The 19,245-nt window shown below is 33.0% G+C and overlaps 1 protein-coding gene across 1 annotated transcript; it reads right to left on the reverse strand.

Moving 5' to 3' along the window:
- Window positions 1-10,599: 10,599 nt before the first annotated feature.
- Window positions 10,600-17,983, reverse strand: LOC133199397 (uncharacterized). Its single transcript, XM_061335200.1, has 3 exons — window positions 17,906-17,983; window positions 12,028-12,253; window positions 10,600-11,929 (listed from the first exon to the last, which is right to left on the reverse strand). Exons 1-3 carry the CDS (start codon window positions 17,927-17,929, stop codon window positions 10,878-10,880), a joined length of 1,302 nt encoding a protein of 433 aa, XP_061191184.1. The 5' UTR covers window positions 17,930-17,983; the 3' UTR covers window positions 10,600-10,877.
- Window positions 17,984-19,245: the final 1,262 nt, after the last annotated feature.

Genomic DNA, 19,245 nt, shown 5'->3' on the forward strand with positions numbered 1-19,245 from the left:
TATAGTATTTAATGCATCATGTTATTTTCCCCTTTCTTTTTAAGGTTGACTTTTCTCATGAGAGTTTGACGTAATAAAGTCGTAGATTTCATTTCACCAAACAATATACAATATAAAAGGTGAAGATAACGAACTGTGATCATTCTAATAAATCCAGTGAAGAATATGAATTGCGAACAGGGTAAAAAATACCCAGACCCCTGGAAACAGGTGGAATCAGGTGCCTAGGCGGAGTAAGCATCCCCTGTCTACCAGTCACATCCGCCGTGAGTCCTCTGTATTGATCAGATAAAACGGAGTGGTATGAAAACTATGACCTAACATGTTAGTACCACCCAGGTTGTATTTAGAAACAAGGTCATTATAAAAACCATAAAATTTGCAAAATGCTGACTTTAAACAATATAGTTGAAAAATCTGTTACATCAATTTATACGTCAGTAGCCTGTCACTGTGTAAAAATTGGTCGTACTCAAAACAAACTCTTGAATATCGAATCATTTGGGAGAGATAAACACCATATTCAATATTTTGGATAGATGGCATGCATTTTTAGTATATTTTCTTGATCTGTTATTTTTATAAATGCTTCATCGATTTCATAGGTCACGGTAGCCTAGTGGTAGGGCGCTTGCTTCGTGATCTGGATTCCCGAGTGCGTCGCGCCACATCAAACCTAAGACATAAACATAGGTAGTGACTGTTCCTTCGCCAAGCGCCTGAAACTAGAAGTGAAAGTCACGGGTCTTTTTGATGAGACTTTAAAAACCGAGGTCACGGTAAGCATTGCCACGATTAAGAACCCTCACTGCTCAATGGCCCTGAGTGCCGAGTATAGGTCTAAATTTGAAGCCCTTCACCGGCATACGGTGACGTCTCTATATGAGTGAAAATTTCTCGAATGGGACGTTAAACAACATACAATCAATCAATCATCTAATATTTACTCAGGTTCATGTAAAGATGATAGTTCTTTATAGATGTTTGTTATGATTGTCAGTGTATTCATGATTTCAATACAATAAAAAGTTCAAATAATATCACAGTAAAGATTCAAATTTGACTAAAAGTATTTCTCTTAATACCTTCAATTTTTGCGATGTCAGATTATTTTCAAAATCTATTTTAGTTTTAGAACCAGATTCGGAATATTAATTTTGCGCATAATTATAAAGATGTACAAAAGAGATAATTCAATTTTGAAATTAAAACACGAATTATTTTAAGTCGATTAGGTATTTTAATTATTTTTGATGCTCATATATCATGAAATGGTATATATCAAGTTTACATCACAACTGTTTATAACATCTGAAAAGTCACTTATACTCTCCTTTTTATACAATGTATAAACAGTAAATATAAAATTGGATTTCCCCATATGCAGGTGATAAGGGTATATTTCTACATGAGTAAGGGAAGTTGACGATTGAAAAATTGAATTCATCGTGTTTATCATAAAGCTTTGTTGTTGGGTAACCATTAAAGTCTTTTTCTAATGAAATATCCAAATATGAAATAGATGTGCCAGACTCTGTGGCATCTTTTATTTCAAGCTCACTGGGATATATATCGAGTTGACATATATATGAATGGAAGTAACTATTGTTAATTGATAATACGTCATCGATATATCTAAATGTCGAATTAAAAGCCACAGCTAATGTTTTCTTCTTCTCATGTAGAAGTTTTTGAATAAATTCTGTTTCATATGAATACAAAAATAGGTCTGCTAATAAGGGGGTGCTATTGGTACCCATTGGAATTCCAACAGATTGTTGGAAGACCTGATCTTCAAAAACTACATTAGATATTGTCGATCATAAAATCAAGCATCTTTTTAATACCAACTTCATATTACTTGTGTGTACAATCAGAATGTTTCTAACAAATGAAATATCTGGAGATAACGAACAGTATTCAAGCTCAAAAGTCCATTAAACATTACAAAACAGGTGCAGAGCAAACACGGGCCTCCAAAACATCAGAGGTGGGATCAGGTGCCATAGAGGAGTGAGCAACCCCTGCCGACCGGTCACACCAGCCGTGTGCTCCTTGTCATGATCGGGAAATAACGGAAAAATCCGTCGACAATTCAGTGTGTAAATAATGGCCTAACAATTAGTGTGAAAAACGTCAGTAAGCATTTGACTCAATGATAAATTATATTTGCTGACAAGGTCATTGTATCGACCATAGAACTTAAGCAATGATGACTTTAAACGAGACAGCTGATATTCTTGTTTCATCAACTTGTTTGTCACTAATTTACCTCGTTTTAGAAATTGTACATATGTAGAGCATGCTCTTGTTTATCGAATCAACAGAGATATAAACCCCGTATGCAGGTGATGAAGGTATATTACTGCATAAGTAAAGGAAGTTGACGATTGAAAAGTTAAAGTCATCACGTTTATCATAAAGCTTGGTTGTTAGATTACCATTAACGTCTTTTTCTGATAAAATATCCAAATATGAAACAGATGTGTCAGACCCAAAACAAAATAATTTTGCAATTGAATAATGACAAGGTAAGTATATTTACGAATTTCATTTTTATTGAAGAAGCAGCTGTATATGATGGCAAAAAGCATAGACTTTAATTGATCAAGGGGGATGTTTGTATAATGTGTTGGAAATTCGTACATTTTAATGTTACTGATTTTGTTAAAATTTTGTTAATTCAAATTTTCTTAAAGTTCCTTGGAGTTTTTAAGTATCCACATCTGATTTATATAGCATTTCTCCAATATACTGTTATAAAGTACTCCTGAAGTTTCTCCTTCACTGCTCTCTCTCTCTCTCTCTCTCTCTCTCTCTCTCTCTCTCAGCTGATTTGGTACTCAAGAATATGTTCTGAGTACGATCAATTTTTAAACCTTGGCAGATAATTTGATGTTACTTTATCGTTTAAAGTCATCATTTCACAAATTCTGTTGTCATTATTATGACCTTGTTTGTAACTACACTCTACTGTTGAGTTTTACTGATGTGTTTCCCACCAATTGTTAGGCCATTGCATTTATATCTTTTTGACCAGGATTACTCCGTTTATCCGATCATTGCAGGTGTGACCGGTCGACAGGGAATGCTTACTTCGTCTAGACACCTGATGCCACCTCTGTTGTTTTTTGCTCTGTTCACTTCACGATTCGTATTCTTTACTGAATTTATGCGTTTGATCACTTTTCGATATCTTGTCCCTTTTCATGTAATGGAATCAAAGAATAGAATACGCACGTTTCAAGATATTGATGAAAACATGCAGTGTCTGCAACGAGTATCGGGCATATAAATTATATGTTCGGTGAAAAGGTGAAGATCTGTAAGTTTTTATGAACAAGATAATATAAACAAGCATCCTGAGAGTATTGCATTAGCAATACAGTGTACTAGTCCCCTACCTGCAAGTGTAATCTGGTTCCCGTTAAAAATTGAAAATGCCATAATTCCGTCAAAAATCATTAAAGCGGAACGAAATGCAAACTTGATCTATAAGTAAAACTCTTAAAAATTGAAAAGGTCGTTATTCCGTAAAAAATCAATGAAGCGGCACGAAATGCAAACTTGATCTGTAACTCGTCAAGATACACTCACATACCAAAAATCAGCTCAATATCTGCAAGCGTTTAGAAGAAAAGTGCGGAAAACTAAGTGGACAGACTGACAGACAGACAGAGGGACAGAAGGACAGACAGACAGACAGCTAGACAGACGGACGGAGAGACTCAGAGGAAACCTATAGTCCCCTCCGGTTTCACCGGTAGGGGACTAATAAAATAAAAAAAAGAAATTTGCAAACTAGCAATTTCTTTTAGATAAAACTTTTAATAGTCTCCTCTCGGTGTTTTTTAAAAAGTTAAATTTCAGTGCCAATTACAGTCCCATTTTCATTCCTTACTCCAAATAAAATGGTCATTACAAAATAATTGCAGTTGTTTTCTGTTTCATTTTTGACATTTTATATTGGATAACAGCATTCTACCAGATGTACATAATAGCAGAACAAAATGATGCATCAAACCATGCAATTATCATTAATACATGTACAATCTTCTGTTGACTTTGTCAATGTAAAATTATCACTTACTCGAGGATGTACTTTGATAACCATATTTAATGAACAAATAATTATGTAATCTGCATACATACAGCTGTACTAAGTTTTTCCTCTTACATATCCTTATACAAGGAGGAAATAAATTAAACAAATGCACTTATATATGCACTATAATACATGTTAAAAACCATTAATGTAGCAACCGTCAAAAAGACAAAGTTTACAAAACAAAAAATTCAGGAATATTGCTTACAAAACAAACGTCAAATATAATATTATATGCTTTAGTCGATCCCACACAGTACCAGGGGCATGACTTTTTGCATTACTAATGTATCTCAATATGAATGCATGAATATAAGTTGATCTTCAATTTAGGTTCAATCAATCAAGTTATCTAAGCTCCTAATATTAATGTATTGCCACATCATCACGTTAAAATCCTACAAGAACTTAACATTACGAAAACGGCCACATATTGTGGAAATGGGTCCATCATTGTTCGTGATTTCCATTTCAAGCGAAATTAGGACGAAGCGCAGGTTCGAAATTAATTTGGAGGTCAGGGATTACTCAAGAATTACTACTCACGCTGACAATGATATAATAAGATAGACTGCCAACACTATTACTGTTTCGCACCTACTTCCAGGTTAGTGAACAAAACTTTTCATATTCCAATGATTTTTCGTATAATTTAAACAGATCTTTATGTCAATTTCCATAAAATTTGGATTATTTATCAAAAGAAAGAGATAAAATTCCATACTTTGTTTAAACTTGCAAATTTTACTAAAGAAATCAATGGAAATCAGGAAGTGTTTCTAACCCCCATCCCACTCCATCGACATCCCCAATCGAAATTTCCTTTTACAAGTTTACAACGCTGCATTTCATTTCCGGAATTTTGCTTAGTATTTCCGACATATTTTAAATTTTATTTCCGACAATTTTTATTATCATTTCCGACATTTATTCTTTTTTTTTCATTTCCGGAATTTTTGCAGGGTACCTCTCTGGCAATTTAATGTTAACCAAGTAGGTGGAAATGGAATTTTAAAAGACTATTTCAAACCACATTTTCAAATTGTTTTTTAGCAAAGAGGTGTAATTAAGAGCAATTAATTATTGAACACTGCTAGCTATCAGGGTTATTAATGAATTACTTTAATGAAGTCTACTTTGCATTCAAAATAACTTGCGTGGCATTTTCCCAAACATTATGAATAATGTGAGTGTGAAATGTAGGCAGGAATCGAGAGTTACTGTTTGCAATTCTTTGATGTGGATTACATCAATGATAAGAAACAAGATAGGGAAAAAATCTGTTTTGAGCGATGCATCTAAAGAGACAATACTTGTAGTCTGTCAGCTTACTCGCTATAACTTTGAATCAAAACTTCGTAGGTTTATCCAACTCTAACATTGCAATATATTTAACAGCTGTAAAATTAAGCAGCGTATGAATTTCAGGCGAACCTATCAATATTCTTGTCAAAAAACTTTGCTTAGTTAGTTGTAGTTCTGTTTAATTTTTCCCATTTGAAAATGAATTGTCAACCAATGTCATTAGATGTTACAAAATAATATAACAGATGATCACTAAAAGTCGTATTTATTTCAACTGACAAAAAATTTCCTTCCAAATATATTTGTCAACAAAGCAATCCAAAAAGATGGACGAAATTGTCACAACAGTCACTATTCTGTACCTTACAATAACATTCAGAAAAAATTTATTCAAATTTTAGATTATCTTTCAAAAGAGCAAAAGTATTCAATATTGAATTGAGTCTTTAAGAAAGTAAAGCTAAGAAATTATCAAATACATTAAAATATTTCGGAAAGCCATGGTGCTTTAATCAATAATCTACTTATTATATATTACACGTATCTGAGAAGATTGCACTTCATTATCAAGTTAAAGTAGATCGTTATCTTGTCATATTGTAAATTTTGAATTTACCGGGTGACAGTAAATACAAAATTTACAACGTGACAACAATTTTGCATTTTACTGTCACCCGGTAAATTCAAAATTTTACAAAATGACAGTCTTATCACACAGATGTACTTGATCTCCACAATTTTCCGTTTCCTTCACGAATATACAATTTTTCTATTATTGTTCCTCACGGTATTTTTTAGAGTAAAATATCACAGTTATCTGCACTCCATTCCAAAGAAATGGTCTAGCTAATGTGAAGTACAGTTTTAAAACCACGACAGACTATACTGAAGGAAAATATACACTGAGCTTTATATCTTTTAATAATTCGAACGAAAAAAGGATGTGTGCATATGTTTATTTTTCATTTGATATACATGACTGTATATTTTTTATTATCTATCTATCTATCTATCTATCTATCTCTATATATATATATATATATATATATATATATATATATATATATATATATATATATATATATATATATATATATATATATATATATATATATTCTTTCACCATTTTAACCCCTTGCCTTCATTCTGTGAAAAATCATCGATACTAACGATAGTTATGTCAGAAACAATTCAAGTGCACCTTTGGACTGCCAAATGTTAAAACCAGCTTTGTAACACAGATTTTAAACTGTAGTTAGCTTTGCTGTTAACCTTAGTTCCATCTGGTCAACACCAAAAAAGCAAAACCGAAAAAGTACGTACGTATTAGTGCTGTTAAATATTTATCAAATGTTTATCAACATCAAACCATTCTAGACAACTGTCAACAGAATATGTATATTTTAGAAAGTGTTTCGTTTATCGGTTAATTTCAGGGGGGGGGGGGGGGGGTTAAGAAAAATATGATAAGATTATGAATCAAAGTACTGTGAGTACTGATAGACGGTGGCATGAATGATTTTGTTTGATTGTTGTTTGTTTTAATTAAAACGTCCCTCTCGGGAATTTTTCACTCATAATGAGGCGCCACCACTGCCATTGGTGGGCTGCAAATTTTATATCTATACTCAGCACTCAGGGCCATTGTGCAGTGAGGGATCTTTTTTTCTGGCAAGCACTTACTGCGACACGGGACCTCAGTTTAACGGTCTCATCCGAAGGACCGGTCTCCACGTCCCGCAGTGGGATTCGAACCCGCGACCTAAGGATCGACTCCTTACTCCTTGACTCTAGAGCAAACGCTCTAATTACTGGATACATGCATGTGTGGTTCCATTTAGGCGCTCTTCCAAGTTAGATGTGCATTTTTTTTTTTAGCAGAAATGTGATTGAGAAATTTGAGGAACAATTAATAAACCTATTGTGAGTTGCAGATATGAGCGAGTATCAGTAAATTCCGAATTCATTGTACTTTCTTCGCATAATTTGAAAATAATCTTATCAGCATGCATTTCAGCGATATCAAGTATCAAATGAAAAAGTTAAATTTTACAACAAAAAGTGTCATGAAATCGTAGTGTTTTGAAGTTAGAAATTGTGATTTTATAATTTAAAATCTTATACTCTGTGGTTAATTATCAAATTTTGCTAATCTGGAATAAAATTGAACTCACAATATTTTTTTTAAACAAAAACTAACTTTTCTTAAATTATATGGTAAAAAGGGAAATGATGAATCACTTTTGGCGTTGTACTGTAGATTGTGCGACATAAATCATATGCTGAAAGATAATGAAATAGACTTTATCTTTGGATCCCCATTTTTGCCAAATTTCCAGTAATTTACTTATTTCAATAAGGTTGAAAGACTTCGAGAATTGTACAGTAGTTTTACCTTTTTGTTTGATATATATATATATACTGTTCGAAAAAAAAAAAGAAGAACAGAATAATAAAATATCTTTCACCCTCTATTTCTCTTAATATCTTATTATGCCCTGACCCCGCTAGTCATTGCGTAATACGAAGTTTTGAAAACACATGCAGGAGAAGACTGCCCTATATTAAGTCAACTGAATTCGCAAGAAAATCCTAATATTTCATGTACATGTATTTGTGTAGCTTTTTTCTTACACTTTTTAAAGGGTAAATTTTATTCGAGGCACGATAGAATTTTCAAATACAAATGAAATATACGGATAACTTTTGTTCGTCACAGTCCTGTAATTATAGCTTTGATAAATTAGCATCCTTTCAGTAGTTTTTGTGTCCGAGATAATTAGGCAATGACTTTTGTTTTCAGATAGAACCGTAATAAACTTTGCAAAATGGCATCGTATCTGCCTTCTACAACTCTCTTTTATGTAAACTTTAAGAGGACGTGATTTTTTTTCCATTCCGAAAATATATCTTTTTCTAATATAGTATCGTCAACAGATACTAGAAATTCAAATAATGAAAAGACACGTAAAATTTCAATAAACTGTATAAGTATCATTGTATAAAAATTCCACAAAACGTCTCAAATAAAAATTTAAAGGCCGAGGTTTTCAACCGGTCGGTTTTCCTCAGGTAAGTTTGATGTGGGGTGGAGCTTAATTGAAACGGCTGTGAAGCCCCGAGGGAACCAAGCTGGCTTGTGTATACCTACCTATATACACAGGATGTTACCTGTATATTGCCTGTAAATGTTTTCCTAAGACATAGTTTAACTTCGCGTGTTGGTCAATCGAAATGTTGATCGTCAAATTTATGAAATAAAACATGCTAAATTTTTTATGTAGACTGATTCCTTTAGTTAGATTCTTTTTTTAAAATATGTTTGAATAAAGGAGACAATTTTAGTTTAATTTTTGCGTTAATAAATTTCATGCAGTTCTGCAACAAGTTCTGCAACAGTCCTCGAATCATATTAACTGAATTTTCGGAAATGGAGAAATTTTGGGATCGACGCTTTCCAAGCATGGAGTATCTCGTAATTAGGGAATACCAAATTGGGAACATCTCGTAATAAGCGTTTGTCACACATCCAACAGCGAAGAAACCGCCCAGAGTCTGTTGGTTTAACAATAATTATTTTATTTCCTAAGATGGTAAGGTGTAATGTGAAACCATTATCCATAAATATTTTCTCCCAGATTATTTTTTACTTTTAATAAATTTTATTGAATTTTTACATTTCCACAACGTAAAAAAGGCCGTGTGTACGAACTGACTTTTTGCATTTGTTTCACGTTCAGCAAACTTTATGTACGAATTGACTTCTGTGGTTTGCATACGAATTGACTTCTTATATACGAATCAGTTTTTGTACGAATTAACATTAAGTCGGCGTAATTTAATGAATATTCATGAGGCGAGAAATATTATAACGGCAAATATCAGGAATTAAACTTTGCGCCAATCAACAAAATGTCATTGATATAACTTGAGAACCATGTACATTTAATTTTCAAACATCGAAACGACCCGACTTTCATTATTTTGTCTCTGCAAAAATTGCCGCTAGGGTCCCCGTCATTTTACACTGTTGTTTATTCATCGCCCAGACCAGCAGCAATAGCCTGTGGCTATAAATAGCCACCGTCTAAAAAACACTTGACTTATTAATTCTTATCACAAAGAAACAGTGTCGTCTATCTAACACAATATGAATAGGATATATGCAAGTATTTACATCCGTACTATACCGTCCTTCATCTTCCTATAAAACAAAAGTGTGTTTAACATATCTTTCAAACATATCTTAGAAAAATAAATTGAAAGAATATTAATTTGTATAATAGTGAAAGCTTTTTATAACCCCTTCGCAACTAAAATCTATAACAGTTATTGAAATTTGGAACTTTTTGAGGAATTTAGTCGCATCTGTCCAAAGTACTTAGTATATTTGTTCAATTTTTTTCCGGTCATAGTGCATAATAATTATTATGTTAAGAATGGACAACAGACTTCTCCCTGTTTAATATGCAGAGAATATGCAAATGAGATGCAGAATTTAAATACTGTAACGATTAGAAAGAAGACCTTTCGAAGCCCAGGTACCATTTAATCAAGATTAGGTTCACTGCCTATAGAAGTCATTGAAAGTAACTGCTAATGATACTGGCAATATGCTTCCACTAATTTTACCACTTAACCTTTTAAAATTCTTCCCATTTTATTCTGTTGTTTTGGTTATTTCGAAGTCACCTGGGATTTCTTTTTTTGTACATAGTCCACTATTCATATTATTTGTAATCTTACAAGATTTGTATTACAGAAAAAAAGCTAAATCTTACTACATCTGAACCTACTAGAATGCATTCTGAAATATTCTTGAAATATTTTGACTTCTTAGCACTTCTGAAGTTTGTTTGTTTGTTTGTTTGTTTGTTTATTGTTTAATGTCCCTCTCGAGAATTTTTCACTCATATGGAGACGCCACCACTTGCCGGTGGAGAGCTGCAAATTTTGACCTATACTCGGCACTTACATGTACGGCCATTGAGCAGTGAGGGATCGTTTTCGTGACAGCACCTACTGCGACACGGGACCTCGGTTTATACAGTCTCATCCGAAGGACCGGTCTCCACGTCCCACAATGGGATTCGAACTCGCGACGTAAGGATCAACTTCGCGACTCTAGAGCGAACGCTCTAACCACTGCGCCACGCGGGCGACCACTTCTGAAGTTATTTTAGGCTTAGTTTCATTATATTCTTTAATGCCTTTTTTTCTGTTTTACATTTACTGTATGTTATTTTTATGGAATTACATACATGTATAATATTGTTCTGAAGGAATACATACATTTAAAGTGAATCTAAATCAAAATGTCATCAAATCTTTGATATTTTGCTCGACTTGCTAACTTGCCTCACTTATTGTACATTGTCCAACGTCAGAGTACAGACGTACCGATATTCCGATGGGGTATTAACGTATATGCTATTTTGATGTTGTCTTTGCTATTTTGATGTTTTGGTTATTTATCGTCTTTCGAGTCCTGGGAAAAATCAGTTGAGTTCATTTCACTGGACGCAAAGCAGCTATCTGTTCGGCACTTACAAAAATACGCTTTATGAAAATCTCTGTCATGTCCCCTAACAAAACATTGGTACCGTGCGTCCTCACTTAACCCAAAACTTGATTCTGTACTAGACTGATCTTTGTTTTGTCGGCTCTGGAAGGTTTTATACCAGTGGTGTAGCACATTTGCGATCAGAAGATTTGCTGTTTTGCTTTTAGCTCTGACGTTCCCATTTCGTCTCTTTCTTAGCTTTGGTCGTCGACGAACTTCCGTGACTGCATTTGTAGGCTGGGATTTGCTTAACTGAGTTTGTTCTATTCCTCCGGAAGCTTGGACGTCTATTGATGAAGTCGCTGCTTCTCTCGAACTGTCTTGGTCAAAAGAAATACGTTCACCATTCTGTTTTTCCTTACATATGCATTTCACTGTGAGTTCGTTAATGACAAAATCAGAAAAGTCAGAAAAAAGACTTCTGTATTTCCTTTGAATAACATTTTGTAACGATTCGTAATACTTGTTTCGATCTTCAACTGAAGCATATTGCATTTTTGAGAAGACCTCGTTCCAAAGATGTTTTCTTTCATGACGACAAGGAGTCCCAACCGCTCGTTGCAAGAAAGATTCATCCACAAGACCATCAGTATAGAGATCATCAACAGCATCTTTGATGTCCACTTGATTGTAAATGCAGCACCTTAGACAGATTAAGTTTTCCTCGGGATGTTCAGATTTTTGTCTTTGATAATCGCTCTGGAGATTTTTAGCGAGATCTGGCCGTTCTGAATCTAGAGCTGTTACGAACTTTAGAAAATTATCTTCGCCGTAATGAGAAAGACACATCAGAAGACTCCTGATTTGATCCTTCTGGGAGCTGCATGACATTATTGCTTCCTGATCCGATTGATAAATAGCCTCGTTTTCAATAAGATCATCAATGACGTGCCCTCGAATACACAATTCATTTACAAGCACTTTATGGTTCTTCTGTAAAACTTTGACATGGAAATCTGAGGGTAAGATTATACTTTTTATTTCACAGAAATATAAAATAAGAGAGAAATTTTCATCATGAATTAACATTAAAACGTAAGAAAACAAGTAATACCAGGCATGTATCTTTTCTTCTTCTCAAAAGTTTGTTGGTTTTCATCCAGTTTTCCATTTGTTTTGAAGTTTTGTCTCTTTTTTTGACACGTATCTTCAGTTCCATCCTTACATGGACGATATCCACGTAGGAATTCCGTGATGTTTAAAATCTTCTCCAATTTCTCCTCGAAAGAAAGAATTCTTATGAACTTCTCTTCAATGCGTTCAAGCTTTTCATAAATTTTCTATAACCGAAAGGAAAACAAGGTAAGGCTATAGATACATGCATTATTCTTATCAATCTTCACAATGCAAGGAGTTTCTAACGTAGTATGATCAAATAATATTATGATTATCAAGAAATCGATTGTTGTGCTTTAAAATGATGGTAAATCGGTAGATATTGTCCTTTGCTTGGAATACTGTAGTCGTACTTTTTTCCGCGAGAGATTCATATACGTTGTGTACGCGGTCACAAATTTGTCATTGCTAGCGTTCTTAACGTAAAGACCATAATTAAGTCACATTTGCAAACAGTTTTGCCCTGTTTTAAATTCGCCCAGAAACAGATATGGTACTGTTTACTTTGATTTCGCCCGTTTTAAATTCACCCACTTCTGACGAGGGCGAAAGAGGCGAAAATTTCCCTGTATACAGTACATATCGGCGTAATATTCCGTGGAATTGTGATCCCCTGGGAAAAAAGTATACTACATATAGAACAGTATATTAAACCTTGTATTTTATTAAAAAATTCAAATCCGAACTTATTTTTCTTCTATTAAGATTAATTTACTAAATATCAACGAAAATAGTTATGAAAAATCCGAAATTTGAACCCGGAAATATTGCGTTCCTAACATGGAATAGTTGGTTCCGAACCCGGAACAATTAGTTCCTTGCATTTGCGTAAATAAAGCATTGTTATCAGCAAAAGCAGCGAATTCAATTTCTAAGCGAATATTTTTAAATATATGAAAAAGATAAAGTTTTTTAGTGAATTGAAAAAGAATTTCAACAGAGACATATTCCAGTTCCCACTTTCTATCAATATGCATATACATATATAGCAAAAACTATCAAAAATAACAATGAAGTTTAAGGCGTATTGGGCCTCACCCAACAGTACGGAAGTGTATAGGTCTCTACATTTGTATTATAACTTGTACATTGCCTTGTTCTTTATTGTCTTATCAACATATAAAGTGTTACATCTCCTTATTTATACACATATTTTGAAATGTTTCTGGGGATTTTAACATAATTTAAGGTTCCTTCTTTTATTTGATTGATTTTATCGTTACATGTTATATCGACTTTAAAAATATTGATTTGAAAATATTGATTAAAGCAGGAGTTTTCATCATAACAACATAGTTATGTCGATATGTAACAATACAACAATACATATATATGTATATCGGTATGAACATACTAATATTTCCAGGGAAAAAAGGTGAGAAAATATTGTTATTGACTTCGCGGGGGCTTGAATTCTAATGAAATGTCCTTTAACTCGGGATTATGATGTTCTTGTTAGCAAATATAACCTATCGTTGGGTCGTAATTTGGCTGATGTGTTTCATACCAATTGGTAGGCCTTTGTTTTTTTTTTACTGAATTTAACTACGGAATGTTCCGTTTACCTGATCAATACATACAACTCACACGTGTGTGACCGGTCAACAGGGGATGCTTACTCCTCCTTGGCACCTGATCCAACCTCTGGAATTTCCAGGGGTCCGTGTTTTATCCCTGTTCACAGATTTGTATTGTTTATACTTTATAGATTGTTTTGAGATCATCATTTTTCGTTATCTTCACATTTCGCACACAAAACATGTACCATATACCCGGTATTTTCTTATATGATAATAAATATAGTGTAAAACATATAATTATTTTATTAAAGTTTTCAAGAAGGGGAATGGGGAGGCATCAGCAGTTATATCAGAAGCGTAGTCATAAGGGGCTATTACCCCCACTATCACTTCTGAGGAGGGGCAAGAGTATTCTTCTGCCCCTCCTACAGCTTTTGTGATCTGAGTAGTAAATATATCCTGAAAATAATGGAATTGAAATATCAAATCTCTTTTTCTTTCTTTTTGCTTGTCAGATATTTCACTTGGATGACATCCCCTTTTTTCTACTGGTGACTAAGTTTATGCAGATTGATGAAATAAAGCAAAAGTAATGTTTTGTAATTTTAAGTAATAAGAAGTTTGATCTGTTTGGCTGATATTGACATTTATTTTATATGATATTCTGTCATGATCCACTGTTTATATTTTGTTGGGGGGGGGGGGGGGTTCAAGAGCATGGCGGATCCTATGTTTATCACATGGTGTGGTGACAAAACTTAAACTATTTACAGAGTTTACAAAGCTAATGTCACTTTTTTATATCATTCCTTTCGCTGTATCCACAAATAGGCTTAGTACTACATGTATTTAGGAAAAGAACATTGAAACCGGGAAGGGGTTGGTAGCTTGTCGGTAATTAATAAATTATTTCACTCATCACAATATTTATTATGTTTACTTTGCAAACATATTTTTATTTCGGAGAGAGATTGATGATTTATTTTTTTTATTAAAAGAAATTATAAAATTTTCATTTGCATATATATGATTTCTTATTGCTAAGACTGATTTAAAGTCATGTATGGCATATATTTATGATAAGTTCAGACTTACTAAAATTATGAAATAAAATATGGATGTAACGAACAGTATTCAAGCTCAAAGTCAATTTAAACAATACAAATCGGGATCAGAGCAAATACGGGCCTCCAAAAACATCAGAGGTAGGGTCAGGTACCATGGAGGAGTGAGGTTTCCCTGCCGACCGGTCACCCCCCTCCCCTCCCCCCGTGTACTCTTTGTCATGATCGGGAAAAACGGAAAAATCCGTAGACAATTCAGTGTGTAAATAATGGCCTAATAATTAGTCTGAAAAAATGTCAGTCAGCATATGACTTAATTATAGGTTGTATTTGCTGACAAGGTCATTGTTTTCACCATAAAACTTGATGACGTCAAACGAGACTGTTGATATCCTTGTTTCATCAACTTGTTTGGCAAGAGCTTGCCACGTTTTAGAAAATGTTCATACGTAGAGCATGCTCTTGCGTATCGAATCAACTGGGATACAAAAACCTCATATGCAAGTGATAAGGGTATATTGCTACATAAGTGAGGAAAGTTAACGATTGAAAAATTGGTCCTCACGTTTATCATAAAGCTTTTTTTGTTAGGTTACCATTAAAGTTTTTTTCTTGTAAAATATATCCAAATATGGAACAGATGTGTCAGACTGTGTGGCATCTTTTATTTCAAGTTCAATGTGATATATCGAGTCGACATAGGAATGGAAGTAACTATTGTTAATTGATAATACGTCGTCGATATATCGAAATGTCGAGTTGAAGGCCACAGCAGGGGTTTTCTTCTTCTCATGTAGAAGTTTCTGAGTAAATTCTGCTTCATATGAATACAGAATAGGTCTGCTAATAAGGAGGGCACGATTGGTACCCATGGGAATTCCAACAGATTGTTGAGAGACCTGATCTCCAAAAACTATCTAAATATTGTCAATCAGAAACTTAACGTCAACTTCAGAGTACTTGTGTGTACAGTCAGAATGTTTTGGAACAAGGTAATAATAAATAAATATAAAAATATAATTAAAATATAATATAATAATAATAAAAATAAAAATAAATAAATAACCAATGACAAGGTAAGTAAATTTACGAGTTCCATTAAAGCAGCTGTCTTTGATGTCAAAAAAGCCTTGACTTTAATTTATCGTGGGGAATTGTTGTATAAAATGTTGAAAAGTCGTACGTTTTTAATTTTATTGATTTTGGTAAAATTTTGTGATTTTTCAAATTTTCTAAACGTTCCTTGGAGTTTTTGAGTATCCACATCTGATTTATACCACTTCTTGAATATATACTATTGTACAGTATCACTTAAGTTTCTCCTTCACTGCTGTAAATATATTAGTGAGGAGCAAGGAAATGGGCTTGGTAGAACATTTACTGGAACCCGCTGATGAAACGTCACATCACTCGGAATTTAGCGACGGCATATGTGCATTGCACCATGTGTGAAGTGTCAAATACTTGCTATATGATTATAGAGAGAATAGAAACGTTTTGAAGTTGAAGGGATGGGGGCAGGGATATGAGCAGATAGATTGTCATCAGTGAAGCAAATATCAATTATCAATCATTCCTATTCAGAAGAAATCAAATACCAGGTATGTGCAAGTCTAGTAAAATTTCCATAATTTCTTTTGGCAATAAAAGTCATCAATCTTTTTTTTAAAGCAATATGAGCTGCAACTTTGATGTTGGAAATTTTTGTTGCAATATCATTTACTATTTCAATGACCGAAAAAGACCGTTTATAAACTTCTATTGTTCATATTTGCTATGGAAGAACTAATTTTTAACTTTGATTGTATATAAGCAAAATTACATTATTGTCATCCAATACAATATTGATTTCTTATATAATACTATACATTTCATTGTACAGAAATCTTTCTTTTGAAACAATAAACTATAGTAATACTTTATTATAGTCTATTTGATTATACAGGTTTAAGTTACATGTACATACATATTTATCATAATAGCACATTTTAACAGCAAAATAAAATTCTCAAAAATGCAGCTCATATTGCTTTAAATAAAAAATATATGCTTGCATAGAATTCATAATGAATATTGTGATGAGTAAAATAATAAATGAAAAGGTGTCCCACCACTCAGGTTTCGCTGTCCTATTCCTAAATACATGTAGTACTGAGTCCTGGCCCTATTTGTGGATGCATCGAAAGGAACAATATATGAAAGTAACACTGGTTATATATATAAACTCTGTAAATGTTTGATGTTGTGTAATCATGTGGTAAACATTGGATCCGCCACATAGACGTGAATCTCCACACATTTGATTCTCTTCTCCCTCAAAAAAAGTAAGCAGTGAATCAAGGCATAGTATCAGATAAAATGTCAATATCTGTAGTTCATATTTGACTCCTTATTACTTAAAATGAGGTTTTATCATTTTGGTCCATTGCGGACAATCGCATAAGTTTAGTCACAAAGTTAAAAGGGATGGGGGTCAACCAAGTTAAATTTTTGATAAGCAAAAAGAAAAAAAAAGAGATTTGATTATTTAACTCCATTATTTTCGGGATATATTTACTCAGATCAAAAAGCAAAATATACGTTTGTCCTCCTCCTCTTTAAAAGTAATGATGGTGGCAGTAGCCTCTAATCATGCTAACGACTCAGCTTATGATCTTACTGCTGATGTTCCCAAACCCCTCTTCGAAACATTTCTGAATCTCAAAAATAATATATGTATCACACTATATCGTATACGATAACAAATACTCAGAACATGGTACACTGGTGCTGTCTCCGAATCCCTAACAAAGTGACGTTTCATTAGATTTACGGCCACCGACGGAAAATACTGTTATTTTCTTATCATTTTCCCGAAAATATTAAAATATTTATACGCTTCAGCAATTTTCACCGATACACTACAGTTTTTAGAAATTAAATCTAGATATACAGTATATATTTTGCTGATTTGAAAGTGTTTCATAGCCCTAAAAGACGATTTGCACAATATACCGTTTAATAAAAAAAATTGTTAATACATGTATTATCATCATGTTAACTTTTCCTTTTGAAAGATATTTGCTGTTTTTAAACATTGACAGTATACTGTTTTTGACGACAAATTTCAACCAAAAATACATGTCAACACAGCGACAAAAATGAAGACATAAAAGCTTAACATAAAGTCACGAATGATTATTTAAAATACAATCTTCCGTCGTGTTTCAAATATGTAGAAGTGATCACTTACTTGGAGATGAACCGTGATAGCCATATTTAACGGGGAAAAAAATTATGTGCTCTGCGTACACAGACACGGCTGTTGTAATAGGCTTCCTCTTTGCAGTATTTTTTAATATAGGGTTGACATAATTTATGCGCACTAACGCACCATGATCCGGAATGTATAACTGCGTCAACTGTCGAAAAGTGAAAGGTTTTTTGGGGGGGTCGTCGACGGAAATTTCTAGTATCTAACTAAAGTTCACATGGACATCAAGGGCATTAGTCAAGTGCCGCAATATATATATATATATATATATATATATATATATATATATATATATATATATATATATATATATATATATATATATATATATATATATATATATATATATAATCCAAAGTATGAGAAAGAAATCCACACAAGTATTCAAATAATAAAAAATAACAAATAACAGAATGCCGATAAAACTCTACCGGTTTCAATTGTATCATCAGGAGTTTTGACATATTGCTATATTTACATTCCACATGTATTTTGCTTATAAAGTGTGAGGAAGGCTACGGCATTCAAAATACTAAAACACGGACAGGGGGTCAAAAGGTTAAAGTATGCGTTTTATTTTGACGTCACAAACGTCGAACGCCGTAGAATTGCAACTTCATAAAGCGAAAATCAAAATTCACGCTCACATTGAACAGAGGCTGTTGCAATGGCCCTTCTTTTAATTGTAACTTACCCAAAGGATAATACAGGGGTTTTGAAATATAAATAAGATTTGCAGTCAAGGCAAGGAGTTAAAAAATGTAAATATAAGCATTGAATCACTATTTTTTGAAAGATATAGTCTCATAACTGCAACGGTGGGTGCAAACAAAATTTTCATAACGCGCTAACGCTTACCCCTGTCCGTGTCATGGTGTTTTGAATGCCATAAATTTCCACACATTTTATATGCAAAATACACTTGTAATGTAAATATAATTGAAACCGGTAGAGTTTTAATCGGCGTTCTATTATTTTATACATACATACATACATACATACATACATATATATATATATATATATATATATATATATATATATATATATATATATATATATATATATATATATATATATATATATATATATATATATATATATATATATATATATATATATATTAGAGAGAGAGAGAGAGAGAGAAAGTCCCTAAAATAAAATGAGAGAATAGTAAATGTATAACTTAAACCACTTGTAATTTTTTTTTTTGAAAATTTTTATAATTTATTTTGTTATACCTTTAAAAATTGTATCCTATATAATTCTATACTAAAACAAGTCTAACATGAAATATGTGGAGATAACGAACAGTATTC

Source organism: Saccostrea echinata, unplaced genomic scaffold (genome assembly GCF_033153115.1).
Source record: "Saccostrea echinata isolate AGI-Se365-2 ecotype Australia unplaced genomic scaffold, CSIRO_AGI_Sech_v1 ptg000034l, whole genome shotgun sequence".
Classification (NCBI taxonomy): Eukaryota; Metazoa; Mollusca; class Bivalvia; order Ostreida; family Ostreidae; genus Saccostrea; species Saccostrea echinata.

What these genes read in the sequence shown, in the direction of transcription:
- LOC133199397 (XM_061335200.1), bottom strand. Translation starts at nt 17,929, where the DNA reads ATGGCTATCACGGTTCATCTCCAA. An exon ending in CTATCACGGTTCATCTCCAA is followed by an intron (nt 12,254 to 17,905) that starts GTAAGTGATCAC and finishes TTTCGGTTATAG; the next exon opens with AAAATTTATGAAAAGCTTGA. An exon ending in GAAGAAAAGATACATGCCTG is followed by an intron (nt 11,930 to 12,027) that starts GTATTACTTGTT and finishes TCTTACCCTCAG; the next exon opens with ATTTCCATGTCAAAGTTTTA.